This window comes from Nycticebus coucang, chromosome 18 (genome assembly GCF_027406575.1).
Source record: "Nycticebus coucang isolate mNycCou1 chromosome 18, mNycCou1.pri, whole genome shotgun sequence".
Lineage (NCBI taxonomy): Eukaryota > Metazoa > Chordata > Mammalia > Primates > Lorisidae > Nycticebus > Nycticebus coucang.
Window position 1 is genome coordinate 35,841,375 of NC_069797.1, and position 17,088 is coordinate 35,858,462.

The 17,088-nt window shown below is 50.4% G+C and overlaps 1 protein-coding gene across 1 annotated transcript in view; it reads right to left on the minus strand.

Annotated features, from left to right (window-relative positions):
- LOC128570574 (acid-sensing ion channel 2) overlaps positions 1 to 17,088 on the minus strand; it is a 285,991-nt gene that overhangs the window by 64,812 nt on the left and 204,091 nt on the right. The window contains exon 3 of the mRNA XM_053569873.1: positions 9,441 to 9,568. Within this exon, the coding sequence (XP_053425848.1) occupies positions 9,441 to 9,568 (128 nt within the window). The remainder of the gene's footprint in view (positions 1 to 9,440; positions 9,569 to 17,088) is intronic.

The following is a 17,088-nucleotide window of genomic DNA, read 5'->3' on the forward strand; positions in this document are numbered from 1 at the left end:
CAAGGTCTAGCCTTGCAGCCAGGCTGCCATGTCAGTTACTAGCATTTCTAGCTTACATTTCCCCCCATGTATTTAACAAAAGGGCTTTAAAGAAATATCCTAAGGCTGCTTAAATTCAGTTCTACTACATCTGAAGGCTAAGCAGAACTTAAATGGATGGTAAATTATTGAGGTTAGCCCTCAGAGATCGTTGAACAATATTCCATCTAAGAATTAGCAACTCGAATTCTTTCTCTAAGAAGGATACTGGGGGTACATGACACACACAGATAAAACTCTTAATCCATGATTGATTGATTGATTGATTGATTGACTGGCTGCCTCTCTTGCTTGCCCGTGAGCTCTGAGAAAAACCAGGCCAGGCTTGGTCACTGTTGTGTCCCCCATGCCTGGCACTTAGTAAATGCTCAGTAGAAGAGTGAGTCACAGACTTGGGCAGGAGGGAGGCTTGAGGCCTGTGTGCGGGGCAGCATGTAGATGGGAGGGGGGTGTGCTGGGCTATGTGGGATTTAACCACGGGGAATGGTGATAGCTGGAGCCAGTTGGTGGATGTTAGACTCTGTGTTATGGGTTGGGAAAGACATTGATAGGCACCAGGCAGGGCATGACATGATAAGGCCCCCCGCAGTCCATTCATTCATTCATCCCATTCAATTTATCAAGCATCTTCTATATGCAAGGCACTGTCTGAAATAGATATAAAGAACAGAAATAAAACAGAGTCACATCCTTGAAGAGTTACCACACTGGTAGGGGAGATAGAGCTAAGTAAACAGATAGTTCTAACGTATACATTTTATGCTAGAGATTCCCACAGCATACTCCAGGATGGTATTCTGGAGGAGGTACATCTGAGATGACTCTTGAAGGAAGGACTTGTGGAGTTAGGGGAGGAAAGGGTGGGAAGGGTGTTGCTGGCAGAGGGAGAGGCAGGGGCGAGGGAGCTGCTCAGGAGTATCACGCTGCTGTCTAACATCGCCGTGTGTGGAGCGGGAGGTTGGGGTGTGTGAGATACTGCTGAAAAGGGAGCTGGAGCCAGACCAGGAAGGGAGATGCTAGGAAGTATATTTTAGAATGATCCTGTTGGCGCAGAGAATGGATCGGAGAGGGAAAAGCGGACAGCAGGGATCCCGGTAAGCTATTCTTACCCAGGCAAGGAATCATAAAGACCTGAATTAAAGTAGCGTCTGGGGTGGGGGATAATAACAGCTAGCATTTATTGGGCACTCAGTGTATACTAAGAACTGTTCTGTGGGTATCACAGGTATTAACTTAGTGCTCCAGCTACCCTCTGAGGTAGGCACTGCCATCAGCTCCATTCCACAGATGGGTAGAAGGAGGTGCCAGGTCCTACATCTAACTGATGTGGATTTGCACTCAAGCCATTCGCAGGGTCAGGGAATCTAGGGAGAGCAGCAACTTTGGGGTGCAGCTGTGGCGATGAGAAGAGGTTGAATTAATTTAGGCTGTTGATTTGAGATGCCCATGGGACTCTAGCACCTCCACTGTTAAGCCTGGAGCTTGGCAAAGAAGTGTGGGCAATCGGGCAGTCATGGGGAGGGAGAGGACAAACACAGCACCCTGGGGCAACAGCAGAGAAGGGCTGGCAGGGGACCTATTGCTTATGAAGGGGCCAAGGCAGGGAGGCGAGAGGAAGCCAGTGGGAGCGGAGAGGAGGGAGTGTCTCAGGGAGGGCGTGGTCGACAGTGGGCATTCCATAGAGAACTGGGGAGGGGGGAGACAGAGGGGTATCCTTGTCAACAGAGGTTGGTTTTAGTCATAGAGATGTCACGGGCAATGTCGGCAAAGAAAAGTTTCAGTGGAGTACTGGAGTTGGGCTGGAAGAGAAGGGAGGTAAGGAATAGAGCAGAACAGGCCCCTTATCCACGGGGGATGCGTTCCAAGGCCTGCAGTGGATCCCCGAAACTGGGAGTAGCACCAAACCCTGAATACACTGTGTTTTTACTGTGCATGCATACCTATGATAAAGTTTAATTTATAAACTAGGCACAGTATGAGATTAACAATAACTAAGAATAATTATAACAACACGCCAGCGTCGTTGCTCTTGCCCTCTGGGGCCATTATGAAGTAAAATACAGGATATGGAACCCAGCGCTGCATCGGATCCCGTCAGCTGGTAAGTGACTAATGGACAAGTGGTGTATGCCATGTGCACAGGCTGGACAAAGGGACAATTGGCATCCCCTGGCTGGGATGGTGTGTGATTTCATTATGCTACTTAGAATGGTCTGCAATTTAAAACTTCAGAACTGTTTCTTTCTGGTGTTTTCTATTTAATATTTTTGGGTCATAGTTGACTGTGGGCAACTGAAATTGTGGAAGGTGAAACGGCAGATGTTGGGGGGACGATACCATAGAGAGAACCCTTTGGTGACTCTGTTACAAAGTCAAGGAGACGGAGAGGCTACAAGGCAGAGGCGGAGGTAAAGAACGGTTTTATCTCCTCCTAAGACCTGAATATGTTTTTACATGATAGTTTTTGGATTCCCCCACTAGCACTGGGCACAATCCCTAGCTCATCCTAGCCAATTGGCCATTCTGTTAAGACCCCGTCTCATCTTCCCCACCACTCCCCTGCCATCAGTTTCCACCTTGAGAAAATCAAGGTCACATTGTTCAGGGAAAAAATGGTGGCAACCCGACTCTTACCATAAACATTTGGGGATCTGAAGCCACTTTGGTGGCTGAGGCAACAAGTGATTAAACAGCTGAGCTAGTAGATGTTTAAATGATTCTTGTTTTCAGGCTATTTATGGGAAGCAGTGTACCCTGTTGATGCTGAAGGGAATGGCCACACAGCAGCTGTCTCACCCTGGTGCCTCCATGCGGTGGAAACTGCCATATTTATGCAGCTTCAACTTTGGCCATTTGGAATTCACCAAAAGCATGTATAATAAATTCTCTCCTCTCCTTGGAAAAAAAACAACTGGGCAGGCCTCCATTTCTAATGAGGCCTGTGAAGCACAGATATTAAGGACCATGCATCTGGCTGTCAGATTGACAAATGAGTCTTCTCTTTTGAGAGGCACTTAGGAAGTTGTATTTGGAAGCTTGAGTGGAGGTGTGAGAGGCAGGAGGTGGGCATCTCACCCAATGGCTGGGCCTTTTTATTTGGGGGTGGAGTGGGGGATACTGCTTCTGGCCATGAGCCATGGCAAGATTCCCTCTAAATGTTGTAAATGTGGCCACCTTAGGCCAAAGACAAAGGCTTATGTTTCTGCAGGAGCCAACAGGACCCAGACAACTTGCCAAAGACCCAACCAGGGCTGGTAGGACCTAAGCATTTGTGTTTGCCTTTATCATACCCTCAAATAGGCCAGGGGGGCAGCTGTTAGTTGCAAGACTCATTTGATGCATGACTACAAGACCTTCTCTTGGCACTTTAGACACAGCTCAGGTGAGCTACCAACGTAGAGTCCAGATTGTGGAGTGGACTCATCCCTGAGTGCTCATTCCTGATAGTCATGAGCTTGTGGATGAATGTGTTCTTGGTGAGAATGGGATGCCCCTGGGCAGTGACTTCCAACCCTGGCTCCCCCAGGCATTTCTGAGACCATCAAATATAAACCCAGGTCCATCTTTTCCAGAGAATTTCCTGAACAATGGGGCTGGTGAACAACTGATTTCCCAGAACCTCCAGATTCACTCCTGGGTCCACCAAGAAGTACAAGCAAAGTGGTTGAATAAGTGTTTGATGAAGACACGGATAAACATTAGGAAAACAATATTTGCCCCCAGGCCCTTTAAGGAGGGGTGAAAGATGATGAAAGCTTCTGATATCACATCATGATTGGGAGTGCCACCAGGACAAAGAGTCTGATTGGTGATGTCAACCTAGAAGGCAGTTTAGTGTTGTATTCTGACCACACGGACACCCCAGCTTTACACTTTCACTTATGTCCATTTCGTTTATTTAATGCTCCCCAAATTCCAGAGTTCTGTCCCGATTCTCTATTCTGTTCATTGGCTCCCATCTACACACACCCCTTTCATGAGCTTTGTTTTTGATTAGAGTGTTTAAGTTTGCAATCAGAAATGATACGGATATCATCACCTGTCACAGCTGAGCTTCACAGCCTCAGGGAGAAGGAGGGCCCTCGAGGCAGATTTTAATGGGCATTTTGGAAGAGGTGAGTGGGGAGAGATGAGGGAGGAACTAGAAGATAGCACTGGGCAGTCCATTCATTCTTTCCACAACAGTTATCTATTGAGCTCATCTGCAAGCAAGGCACTCAGAATCTGAAAGACACAATACTTGCCCTCGGGAGCTCCCAGTCTACAGTGAGACAAAGGCTGATGAAGGCTGGAGAGGCAGATGTCTGTCAGGAGCAGAGATCCCCAAGGGGAAGTGAGCTTGCAAGGAGAATGTTATATCTCTTAGGAATGTGACCCAAAGTGCCAAAATCCCAACTTCCTTCTCGGAGCACTCCAAGGCAGGGACCAGGTCTTTCTGACCTTCATTTTCCCAGCACATTTGGTGCACAAGGCGTACTTGCTGAAGGAATAAATAAAGGTACAAAGTGTTGTATGGAGCCGCTACCTGTTCCTTGGAGGGAAGCAGGACGGGACAGGGAAGCCATGGTCTTTGAGTAATATCTGGAAGCATGAATAGACTTTTGCCAGGTAGATAGGACAAGAAAGGCTTCTGGGCAGAGGGAACAGAGGGCGCAGGCCCACAGAGGCAGGCAGCAGGAGCATGGGGTGCATGGCCCCCCACTACCAGGATGTGGGGCACATGCTGGCTGGCAGCAGCCGGGCTGGGAAGAGCCTCAGGAGATGTTCTAAGGGAGTTAGATTAGTTAGATTGTTGAAGATCCCTACCAGCCCTGGAAGTCCAGGCATGTAAGGGGCTCAGCTGGGGAGTGGTATGAACACTGTGTGTGTGGGCTGAGGAAAGGGCACTGCCAAGGAGGGTGGCCAGGGACGCTTTCCTAGAGGTTTAGGGCTGCTGTCCACCCCAGGTCCCGCTTCTTACCAGAGCAGGGGAGGGTGTTCAGCTCACATCCTTGTCACAATTTACCTCCAAGCCACAGCATGAAGGAGGGAAGAGCAGGAAGTGGGTGCAGAATTGCTGTCAGCCAAACTTCCGGGTAATCCCTTTGCCCTTGAGTGAGCACAGGCAGGGACTCCCCGGCTCTGAAAGCTGGAGGCCTTTTGAGGTCATCTTGATTCCTCTCATTCCACAGATGGCAAAACCAAGGCACAGGGTTGGGGGAGCGACCTGCCCAAAGCCCCACGACCCAGCAGGACTAGGGTCTGTGCCCCTGGGCTCTAGGTGGGTCTGCTCTGCCCAGCATTGGGCATCCTTGTTGTTTTGGGCTTATGGCAGGAAAAGAAAATGCCCACCAGCCAATCCCTCCCTGAATTGGCGCCCGGTGCACTCTCCCTAGAGTGTTTCCCTGAGTTATAACCGTGCAGTGTGGCGGAGCAGAAAGAACATGGGCTTGAGAGTCTGATGGATTTGGGCTGAAAGCCCAGCCCTGCTGTCTCCCAGCTATGCAGCCCTGAGCAAGTCTCTTAACCATGCGGTTTTGTCATCTGGAAAGGGGAGATAACAGTACCTCCCTTGCAGGGCTGTTGTGAGGGATTGAATGATGTCCCGTAATGCCTGGCAGAGAGTGTGCGCTCCCAGTAGTAACTGCTGTTCTTCCACCCCTCCCAGGGCTCTGCTCCTATTTCTGTTTCCAGCGTGTTTTCCTGCCGCCTGCCTCTGGTGGTCCTGGGATTGTGCTCAGCAACTGAGCCAGGCGGGGGCATTTCTCACGCCGTTTTGGAAGGCAGGGACATACCTAGGCTTAATTGTGTTGGGAGCAAATGCAGATTAAAAAATAGCAATTTTTTGTCTCTGTTATGGCTCAAGATTGTATTCTTTTGGATTACAAAATAAAATGAAAAGAAACGGAAAGGTGTGTGTGTTGTGTAATTATGCACGGCTGGGATAATTTTTTCCATGCCAAAGGACTTTCCCACTTGCAAAAATAGTCACAACAGGATTCCTTTAAGTTACCAGCTCCTCTTAGGGTTCTTACTCTGGGGTCAATTTCCCAAGCAGGATTCACACCAACCTTTCAGAAAAGAGCTTTCTATTCCCTACTGCTTTGTTGCCCCTAGCCCTCCTGCAGGATTCTCTTGAACTTGGAGCTGAAGCGGCAAAATTCTGGATTAAGGGGGATGCAGCCGCCATATTTCATTGATGTGCCGTAGACTGCCAGATGCACTATGGTTTTATGGACCACGGATAAGGAAAGACACTGTCCATTGTTAAGACTAGTTTGACCATAAAACAAATCCTGATTTCAGACATGTTAAAATGTGGAAACAAATGTCTCTAACAAGCGGTGAAATTCCGTGTTTGAGGACCATGTCAACAAGATAGGTTAGCATCCTTGTAGGATGAGAACATACAATTGGGGAATGATTGCCAAGTTTTACCTGGCTTATCATCATTTTTTCCCTTTGTTAAAGAAACCACTCATCTCTGCAGAGACTGGGTCTGTATCTCCACCGCTTCGCTCATAGTAGGTGTTCAACAAATATTGCTGAATAAATAACCAGAACAGACCCCCATTATAAAAGGCACGGAAAGCCCAGCAAAGAAAATAAATCATTCATCATTCCCCCACTGTGGGTATTTTGGCTTTTTTCCTTCAAGTCTTATTTCCTATGAATATGCTCTTTTATATTACATGTAAACATAACATATTATTAGATTTCGCTCGGGGATGTGTTTTTGTATTTTTCTATTAATATAAATGAAATGATGAAATGAGATGATGCGGAAATGCTTTGAAGACTGTAAAACGTTTAACAAATATCTTATTAGTTGTAATAATCATGAAAATACTTCTATGAATGGGGCTGATTTTCTGAGAATATACTTCAAAGCAAACAACAAATTTGTCTTCTGAAGCTGGGAAGATAGTCTATTTTCTCATCCTACTCACCACGGGGAGTCCTTCTGTTTCAAACAGGGAAGAGAAAGAGGGACTTAAGGCCACTTAGAAGTCATCAGTTCCAATGTCCCACCCAACTCAGAAATGTCTTCCATCTCACTAATGGAGGGGGGGTGGGGAATAAGCACGTTCTCCCCCAGAAAAAGAGCAGCCCCCAGAGCACTTCCTCCTCTCCAGCCTTTGCTGGGGGCAGGGGGAGAAGTTACTCTCTGGGTCTCAAGGCATGCTGTTTGCTCACTCTGCGTGCTGTAGCATGTACACACCACACACATGTCAACACAAGTAAATAAATTCATGACGGCGGCCGCAGGTATATTCAACAAAGTCAGGTTTGCCTTGGACAACCAGTTAAAAATGTACTTGTAGACAGTCAGAGAATTCATATACACATTTGTTAGTTTAATCTGTGCCTGGTTCTTTGAAGGGATGTGAGTTTGTTCACTCAACAAAAAGGAGTGCTGAAAAGTGTTCTCTTTATGAACAAACTCCTGCTGGGCTCCAGGGAACCCTCTCATTGACTAGGTCTTAACATTGGCCTATGAAGACTTGAATGAACACTAAGCTAGTTTCTGACTGCTCCAGGCAGTGTCCCTAGGATGAATCCAGCCCCACTTAAAGGGGCCACCTAAGGAAACTCAAGGCTGCCAAAAGAATTTACTATTTGCTCTAGCGAACACTTGAAACTAAGGCCCTTGCTGCTCAGTCTCTGGGGGAGGGCAGGAGCCCAACTTCACCAAGTCTGCATGGGTTTCACAGGGACCAACTCACACTGTCCTCCTGGGTTTCATAATTTTCCACTTCTCCCGACTCTGCTCCCTCTCCTCCTTCATTCTCCCTTTGAGACACCCGGTCCCCTCTATACAAATCAGATTGGGTTCAGTTCACACTGGGCCTCCTTCTTTGTTGTGGTAGCATATTACTGCTTAAAATCTGCTCTTACCATATCAACTGGTGTCTTGCTTTGTTTGCCTTTGATGGTCCTCAAGAGCCCACCTAGACTAACAGCCCCAGGCTCACTTAGGCTGCCTGTCCCTGGGCTCACCTTTACGGGATAATCCATGTTCTCACTCTTCCTGACTCTCGGATCCTTAGCCCTAAACTTGTCCCCCTGCTGTCTGCCTCATATCCTTCTTATTTGTCTTCAAGGATGCATTTTTCCGGTTGTACCATGTGGTTCCCACCTTGCACACCCTTGGGCACTCATTTCTGCTCGTACCATCTGTCTCAGTCTCTGGGAGCCCTTAGAGGCCAGGCCAGCTTCCTCGCCTCCCCGCACCCTGGCCCCTGTTTCAGAGCTTCCATTCCACCTCCAAAGTGCTGCCGTGAAGGTTGACATTGGCCTTCTGAGACCAGAAGATGAGACCTACACCATTGTCGCTTTCCAAGAGGGTCAAACGTATAGCTCATTTATAGATTTAAAAGCAGTTTCTAATGCAGGTTATTGCTTTATAATGTGGCTAAACAGCTGCAATCATGACTAGATGAACGATGACATTTGAATTAGATTTTAAAAGCAAACTGAGCTTTTAAGCTATGCGCATACTTCTTTCTTACACTCCATTACAGTTCTCCCCAGGTCTCCCCTGCTCACGCCCTGGAGCCGGATGCCTCCACCACTCTGCCTGAAGCCTCCTCCAGCAAATTGTCTTGAATGATCCGGTTTAGGATTCCCTCCCAGTCATAGCCTCTTGAGCTTTTATTCTAGACAAACCAGACACCAAGTATCCAGGAGATTAGAGAAAGAAACTGTTCATGTCTCTTCACAGTCCTGCTTTGAGACTTCCTCCCTACTGAGAGTTTGCAAAGGCCTCCCTTCTGAGATGTAAGACCGACTTTGACGTGAGGCTTTGCCTGTTTTCCCTCTACCAGCTGACAGAGTCCATGCAGCAGCCCCGGCTGGACGGGGTCCCCTTCCCAGGGCTACATCAGAGAGAGAAGGCAGGAGCCCAAGCATGAGAGTTCACACCCCTTAAGCCCTGTGGCAGGAGAGGGATGCCTTCATCCCTTTTGTCTTTGTAGGTTGCTTTGAATTGTATGAAGACAATGATGAAACAAATCAAACTCTGGTTAGCAGTTTCCTTCAGCATCTTCTGCCCCCCCAAAAGAAAACTCTATTAAAAAAAATTAACTTGCAAAGTCTACTGTGACAGAATGTTCTGGAAAAGAACCCCCCCCTCCCCCCAACCAATTCAGTGAAAAGGAAAATAAGCTGGGTTTCCTCATTCAATTTGGTTGGTCCAATTTCAGGAACCAACAGGTGGTACAGGAGATGTGGTGAATGGGGTTAGCCAACACCTATCTCTCGTTTCAGCCCGAAGCCCTGGGCCACGCTCAGCCCTGTTCTAGCCTCCTGGGTGGATTCAGAGCCTGCCGAGAGTGGGGATGCCTTTTCTCCTCCTTTTGCCTCTGCAGGTGGCTGGGGTATGCTGAGGACCCCCAAGCTGGGGAGCCCAGGGAACTTACCCTCTGCTCTTGCGTGGCCACGAAGGTCTGGAACCCCGGAGCCACCCCAAAGCCCAGCTCTTGGATGAAAGGTGGCTCAGATTGACTGTGGATCTGAACTTTCACTCCTGCTTCAAACGTCGTTTCCTCTGAAAGAACAAAGGTGGACAGAGCCACGGGTCAGTAACAACAGATGGTCATGGAGTCTTGGAATTGAAAAGCTCAAAGAGATGCTAAAAAGGCTGTGTGGTAGGCAGAATCAAGTCCCCCAAAGACGCCCATGTCCTCATCTCTGGAGACTGTGAAGAGATTATCTTATTGTATAGCAAGAGGAACACTGGAGATGTGATTGAGATGTGATCTTGAGACAGAGAGACTACCATGGACTATGGTAGTCTGGATTGGTAATATGGATTATTACCATTGGTAATAATCTCCATTGGTAATATGGATTACACTGTGGGCCCAGTGTAATCACAGGGTCCCAGTAAGAGGGAGGAAGGAGCTTCAGGGTCAGAGAGAGAATGGAAAAATGCTCTGCTGCTAGCTCGGGAGATGCAGAGCTTCTAGAAGCTGGAAAAGGCAGGGGAATGGATTTTTCCCTGGAGACTCCAAAAGGAACACAGCCCTGCCAATAACAAAAAGCACTCAAATCAGTCGAGCCTGGTGAAGCTCACTTTGGATTCCTGACTTCCAGAATTTTAAGGTAATGAATTTGTATTGTTTTCAGCCACTACATTTGTGGTCATCTGTTGCAGCAGCTGTGAGAAACCATAACAATTCAGGTCAGAGGCCAACTCCTGCCTCAGTTGTCAAATCTATAGAATGGGATTATGAAGCGAGTCAAGCTCCTTTATTTCATTGACTGACTTTCCTGCTGGGCCATGAGCTGAAGGGAAAGATATCAAGAGGCAGAAAACACGATGATGTGGTGGTGGAAATGAAAATGCAGGGCTTACTTGTCTGCCAGCGCACCCCCCACCTTGGAGCTGCAGGAGACGGGTGACTGGGGGTGAAGCTTCCCCGCATTTGTACTGTGGCAGGAGAAGTAGCCCTTGGCAGCGGGAGGTGGCAGCTGGCTTGCAACGGGTGGAGAACCACTTAGGGGGTTGTATCAGCCCACAGTGGATCTCCTTTTCTCTCACACTCTCCAAACTGCCTTCAGAATGAGCTTTGCAAAGTGCAAACCTGCATAACTCTCCCCCTTGCTCAAGGGAGCCCAGGCTCCTTAGTCCGCCCTGTGCCAGCCTCGCTCTGGGCACCCTTCTGCTCTGAGGCACTATGTGGTTGAGGCCTCCAAGCCTGCCTGCGTTTGGTGTCACTGGCCCCTGTTCTGCATGAACACACGAGCGTCTCCTGCCTGGAATGTCTTTCCATGCTGTCCACCTGACGGTCTCTCCTGCCTGGAGTGTCTTTCCACGCTGTCCACCTGATGGTCTCTCCTGCCTGGAGTGTCTTTCCACGCTGTCCACCTGACGGTCTCTCCTGCCTGGAGTGTCTTTCCACGCTGTCCACCTGACGGTCTCTCCTGCCTGGAGTGTCTTTCCACGCTGTCCACCTGACGGTCTCTCCTGCCTGGAGTGTCTTTCCACGCTGTCCACCTGACCGTCTCTCCTGCCTGGAGTGTCTTTCCACGCTGTCCACCTGAAGGTCACTCCTGCCTGGAATGTCTTTCCACGCTGTCCACCTGACGGTCTCTCCTGCCTGGAGTGTCTTTCCACGCTGTCCACCTGAAGGTCACTCCTGCCTGGAATGTCTTTCCACGCTGTCCACCTGACGGTCTCTCCTGCCTGGAGTGTCTTTCCACGCTGTCCACCTGACCGTGTCTCCTGCCTGGAGTGTCTTTCTACGCTGTCCACCTGACCGTCTCTCCTGCCTGGAGTGTCTTTCCACGCTGTCCACCTGAAGGTCACTCCTGCCTGGAATGTCTTTCCACGCTGTCCACCTGACCGTCTCTCCTGCCTGGAGTGTCTTTCCACGCTGTCCACCTGACCGTCTCTCCTGCCTGGAGTGTCTTTCCACGCTGTCCACCTGACGGTCTCTCCTGCCTGGAGTGTCTTTCCACGCTGTCCACCTGACCGTCTCTCCTGCCTGGAGTGTCTTTCCACGCTGTCCACCTGAAGGTCACTCCTGCCTGGAATGTCTTTCCACGCTGTCCACCTGACCGTCTCTCCTGCCTGGAGTGTCTTTCCACGCTGTCCACCTGACCGTCTCTCCTGCCTGGAGTGTCTTTCCACGCTGTCCACCTGACGGTCTCTCCTGCCTGGAGTGTCTTTCCACGCTGTCCACCTGACCGTCTCTCCTGCCTGGAGTGTCTTTCCACGCTGTCCACCTGAAGGTCACTCCTGCCTGGAATGTCTTTCCACGCTGTCCACCTGACGGTCTCTCCTGCCTGGAGTGTCTTTCCACGCTGTCCACCTGAAGGTCACTCCTGCCTGGAATGTCTTTCCACGCTGTCCACCTGACGGTCTCTCCTGCCTGGAGTGTCTTTCCACGCTGTCCACCTGACCGTCTCTCCTGCCTGGAGTGTCTTTCCACGCTGTCCACCTGACCGTGTCTCCTGCCTGGAGTGTCTTTCCATGCTGTCCACCTGACCGTCTCTCCTGCCTGGAGTGTCTTTCCACGCTGTCCACCTGACCGTGTCTCCTGCCTGGAGTGTCTTTCCACACTGTCCACCTGACCGTGTCTCCTGCCTGGAGTGTCTTTCCACTCTGTCCACCTGACGGTCTCTCCTGCCTGGAGTGTCTTTCCACGCTGTCCACCTGACGGTCTCTCCTGCCTGGAATGTCTTTCCACACTGTCCACCTGACCGTGTCTCCTGCCTGGAGTGTCTTTCCACGCTGTCCACCTGACCGTGTCTCCTGCCTGGAGTGTCTTTCCACGCTGTCCACCTGACCGTGTCTCCTGCCTGGAGTGTCTTTCCACGCTGTCCACCTGACCGTCTCTCCTGCCTGGAGTGTCTTTCCGTGCTGTCCACCTGACCGTCTCTCCTGCGTTATCATTTCCACCTCTCGATATCCTCCCTTTCAGCTTATGGCCCAGCAGAAAAGTTAGTCAACGGAAGTTCGTCACTAAGATTAGCCCTCTAACGTCACCCAGAGCCACTCTTCCACACCTGCCTGCTGAAGCCTCTGCCACACCACGTGTGATGATCCTTGATCTGACTGTCCAAGGTCTAGGCCAGTGGTTTTCAACCTTCCTAATGTCACCATGTGTTTTCATTGTTACGAAGGGGTTGCGACCCATAGGTTGAGAACCGCTGGTCTAGGCTTTCTCTCTGGATCTCAGAGGTCCTGCACAGGGCCAGGCACACAGCAGGCACTCAGTGACGCCTATTGAATGAACGGATGGGAGGTGTGTTAGTCAAACCTCCCTCGCATCTTAATGGGCAAGGCCAATCTGCAGTTCAAATCAAGGAATGTTCTCAAAGAAGAGAATGGAGAGAGGATGGATACATGCAGGTATGAAAGACAGAGGAGGGCGGAAAGTAGGGTTGGGGGTCAAGGAAGAAGGGAGGGAGGGTGTGTCAGCACCGGGGCTGTGGTTTGGGAGGGTTTGGGGACAGACTGTAGCTGGCACAGCAGAGGAAGGCTCAGAGGGAAGGGCTGGGGCCAGCCATGGGAATGGGCGCGACCCGTGGAAGGCCTGGGGGCTTTGGACCAAGGCAGGAGTCCAGAGCTGGGTGAGAGTTCCAAGGCCAGGGTTACATGGAAAGAAAGGTCTGGTCAGCAGACAACCAGGAGGAAGGACAGGCAGGCCTTTCATAGTCTAGAGAAGTCAAATGGCTACCACAGGGTTTCAGGGAAAGAGACCCTCGGCCAGGGGTCCTCTCAGATATGGTTGACGGAGCAGGGGATCCCCTTCCTCCAGCACAGTCCATTGTTCTGCAATTTTTTCACCTAGATCACCCTGTCCAAACTCCAGCCCATATGCCCCTGTACACCTGCGGTTTATGTCAATGTCTCCCATCGACGGTGAAGCCCTCGAGAAAGGAGAGATGGCGTCTTATTCATTCCAGGGCCCCAGCGCCTGGCCCGGTGCCTGCCCCACAGATAAAGCCTCAGAAAGGCTTTTAGATCAGGGAGGACTGCCTGCTTCCTGATGTCTGCCCAGAGAGGGGCTGGGGAGAGGGCCAGGAGCCCGGGCAACAGGGGAGAGGAGGGAGCCCAGGTGATGCTGGAGTTGTGGGATGCTTGTGCCAGGAGGAACTGAGATGGCAGCGCCCTCAGTGAGCTGTGGGAGGGAGCAGGAGAGATGCCAGAACTTGTTTTCCAGGGCCAGTTGCAGCTGTGTGCTTACTACACACACAGCCCAGCCGAAGAAGCCTTACAGACAGCAAGCCAGGCTCTAAGGAGAGGACCTGGGGCCAGAAGAGGGAAAGGAGAAAGGAAACCTTCCCTCAGGAATGCCACATGGGCTGGGCGAGACAGCTGGCTGCCGCCCTTACTAAGGACTGCCCAAGGCTAACCTGGGAGGGTTAGGATTTGGAAGAGGGGCTAGTTTATTCCAGAAGCTACAGGTTTTTTTTTTTTTTTTTTAATATACAAACATCCAACAACCCGATGGACCTGAATGGGAGAGGGGGATGGATAGGGCTTCTGCTCTCTTTGGAACAGTACTGCCCAGAGGTGCTTTCTGGGAAAATGAGAATGTTCTGTCGCCTGTGCTGTCTGCTGTGGAGGGCTGCGCAAGGCAACTTGTATGACTGAATTTTTCATTTATTTAATTTCAATTAATTGCAGCTTAAATTTAAATAGCCACATGTGGCCAGCGGCCACCTTACTGAACAGTGCCGTTTCAGAACACACGTCTGTGAGCAGCCGCCAGCCCTCTCAGAGCTGCGAGGTGATAAGGACCTTGCTGTCCTTCCTCGCTGAGCAGGTGCTCCGGAGGGTCCCTTGTGCATGGGTGCTGGGTGATTGGGGCAGGGTTCTGGGCAGGAGAATGGTGTGTATTCATGATCAGACCACAACAGCTGTCCCAGATGTCCCTCTCAATGTCCCCTGCTGCCCTGCCTGCCCCCCAAGCTTCCCTAAAGCCTTATCCCACATCTCTGGATAGCAGCCACAGCTCTATCTGTGGCCTCACACCTGCCCTCACTCTCCTCACTTGCCTGGGCATGGTGTGAACACCCTAAACACAGACCGTTAGAGTGAAGGTGATGTCAGACCTTCAGAAGGGCTCAGGCCAGAGGGCTTGGGTACCACTTCCTAGGACCTACACCCAGAAAGTCTGATTCAGTCACTCTGGGGTAGAACCCAGGAATCTGCATTTCCAGGCACTCTGCTCCAGCTTATCTGAGGTCAGCCACATTTGGGAAAATAGCAATCAAGTCCAGGGAAAAGAAGCAACTCTCCCAGGGTCACGTAGTGAGTCAGGAGCTGTGAGGGGTAAGGAGCCAGTCTCCTCGGTTCTAATTCAGGACTCTAATAAGATGTGACCAAGTGTCTTGGTTCATAGGTCTGGGGTTCCGAATGGAGGCCGAGGAGAGGGAGTATCTTTTTCATTATCATATCCCTTAAAGCCCCTAGACCGTGGCTTACAGAGCTCAGTATACATTGAATGGAGCAAAGGAGTGTGTCTGCTGTTCCCTGCCCTCTGGCCAACTGAGAGTCTGCCCATGTCCTTGTGAATACTGAGGAATACCAGCACCTCATGACCCAGGAGGCCTCACCTGCTGACAGGCAGATGGGAGTTCACACACAACAACAATAATAGCAGTAACAACAGTGGGGAATTGCTCATGTCATTTATGGTCCCAGTGCAAAATGAACATGTGGGACTCCTTCCTAAAAAATTATTGTTAACCAGTAAATTAGTTTAAAAAATCTGTAAAAGTCAACATTCTTCTTAGAAAATAAAAGAATTTCAAGAGGGTGATCGCAGAGCACTAAACCAAGTGTACTGTTGCCTCTCTGAGCGCCCAGCCCTGTGTGATGCCCTGGTAATAACCTGCATTGGCGCTGGACAGAATTGTTCACATCCTGATATCCCTCTCATCACCAAATAATTCAACACTGAGTTCCTTCAAAGAGTGCAGGCTGTTAATGCAGAGAAGGATTTGTTTACCCATCGTGAGTGCCAGGATTTGAGGCCCCAGAGAGCGAGCAAGCAGAGAGGAATGGAAACTGGTACATACACGGTGCTGGCAGCCCTTGTTAATTGGGACCAAGCTGAAACCCAGACAGCTCAACATGAAAGAAGATGCCGAATCCAGGCGACTGGGGTACAGCAGAGTCCAACTTGCAGAAGCCAGACTCTCCCAGCACTTCTCAGGAGCACAGCCGTGGCTGGCACACGGTGGGATCTACCTGCTCCGTGGCTGGCACATGGTGGGATCTACCTGGCAGGGGAGAGGAGTGCCTTTTCTGTGGGTGCAGAAAGGAGCTGGGAGCTCTGCCAGAGGAGGCAGGAGAGAGGGGCAGAATGCATCGTGGCACAGGGGAAGTACATCACAATAAAAGAAGCTTACATCTTTAATCTTTGCAAATTACGGGAAACACACCAAGGAAATAAACGCTGGAGAGAAGTGGGAAGAAAAGTGTCTTTGAAAAGCTGGGGGAATTTTCTAGGCTCAGACAGGGGATGTGCTGATTATAAAGCTATCTTGTTTTGGAAAACTTGACTTTACAGCAGTGGGTGGGTGAGGGGACCCTAACTGCCCAGATGGCTTGAGAGGAGAGGGTGGGAGGGCAGCCAGCCATGGAGGGGTGTCTTGCGGTCCAGCAAGGGCCCTGTGCAGGGAGCTGCTCGCTGTGCTCCTACCCTCGAGCTCCCCCACTCCGTTCCCACCCTGGGACTTTGAGTTGCAGAGACTATTGAGGGGCTCCTGGCCCTCTGGTTCTGGTTGGGATCAGGCAGTGGTGGGCCAGGGTGGGAAGCTGGAGGGAGAGAGGAGAGTCAGGCTGGAGCATTCACTCTCTCCATTCTCCTTGCTGGGCACCGTGGGCTAGTGGCATGTCACTTTGGAAGGCCACAGTTCTGGGTGGGTGGGGGAGTTGGGGAGCAGCTCTTCCTATCCCTCTCTCCTTGGGTCCAGACACCAGCCCCTTTTTTCTTCCCTTAGGTGTGGTCCTGGCTCTCCTCGCTCCCAGCCCGAGGGCCTCACACTTCCACTTTTGCTTTCCTAAGCCTTGCCCACACCTTTGTGAACAGTTCTTGATTAATCTCTTCTTCTAGTCCCCAATTAGAGGGTGCTATTGATTTCTGATGGGTAGACCATCCCTGGGCTCTCACTTATCTGCTAAGAGACAGCAGCAGGAATAACAGCCATGATGTTTGAGTGCTCTTAGGGATGGAGACCTCATTCCCTTCAGTGGAAACCATGGTTTCCAAAGAGTATCCTTATAGGGGCTGAAAACTGCCTGCTTGTAGATTTTACCCTGTCCCCCATCTTACTTTAGCTCCACCCCTTCTTCTACTCCACACTTCTTCAAGGATCTTGAAGGTAGATCACCCCCATCCCAAATGAGAGAGTCAGGCATGGTGAGAGAGGTGCAGAGAGGGTCCACGTTTTATTTATGTTTACATGCCCAGTGCCTGGCACAGTGATGCTCATTGAGGTGAACAAAGTACCTGGCTGACCTCCCACCCCACTTTGTTTTCCAGATGTGCCACTGACATGCTGGAAGGTGAGTGGATTTGTCCAGGTCTCGTGGTGAGTTTGCAG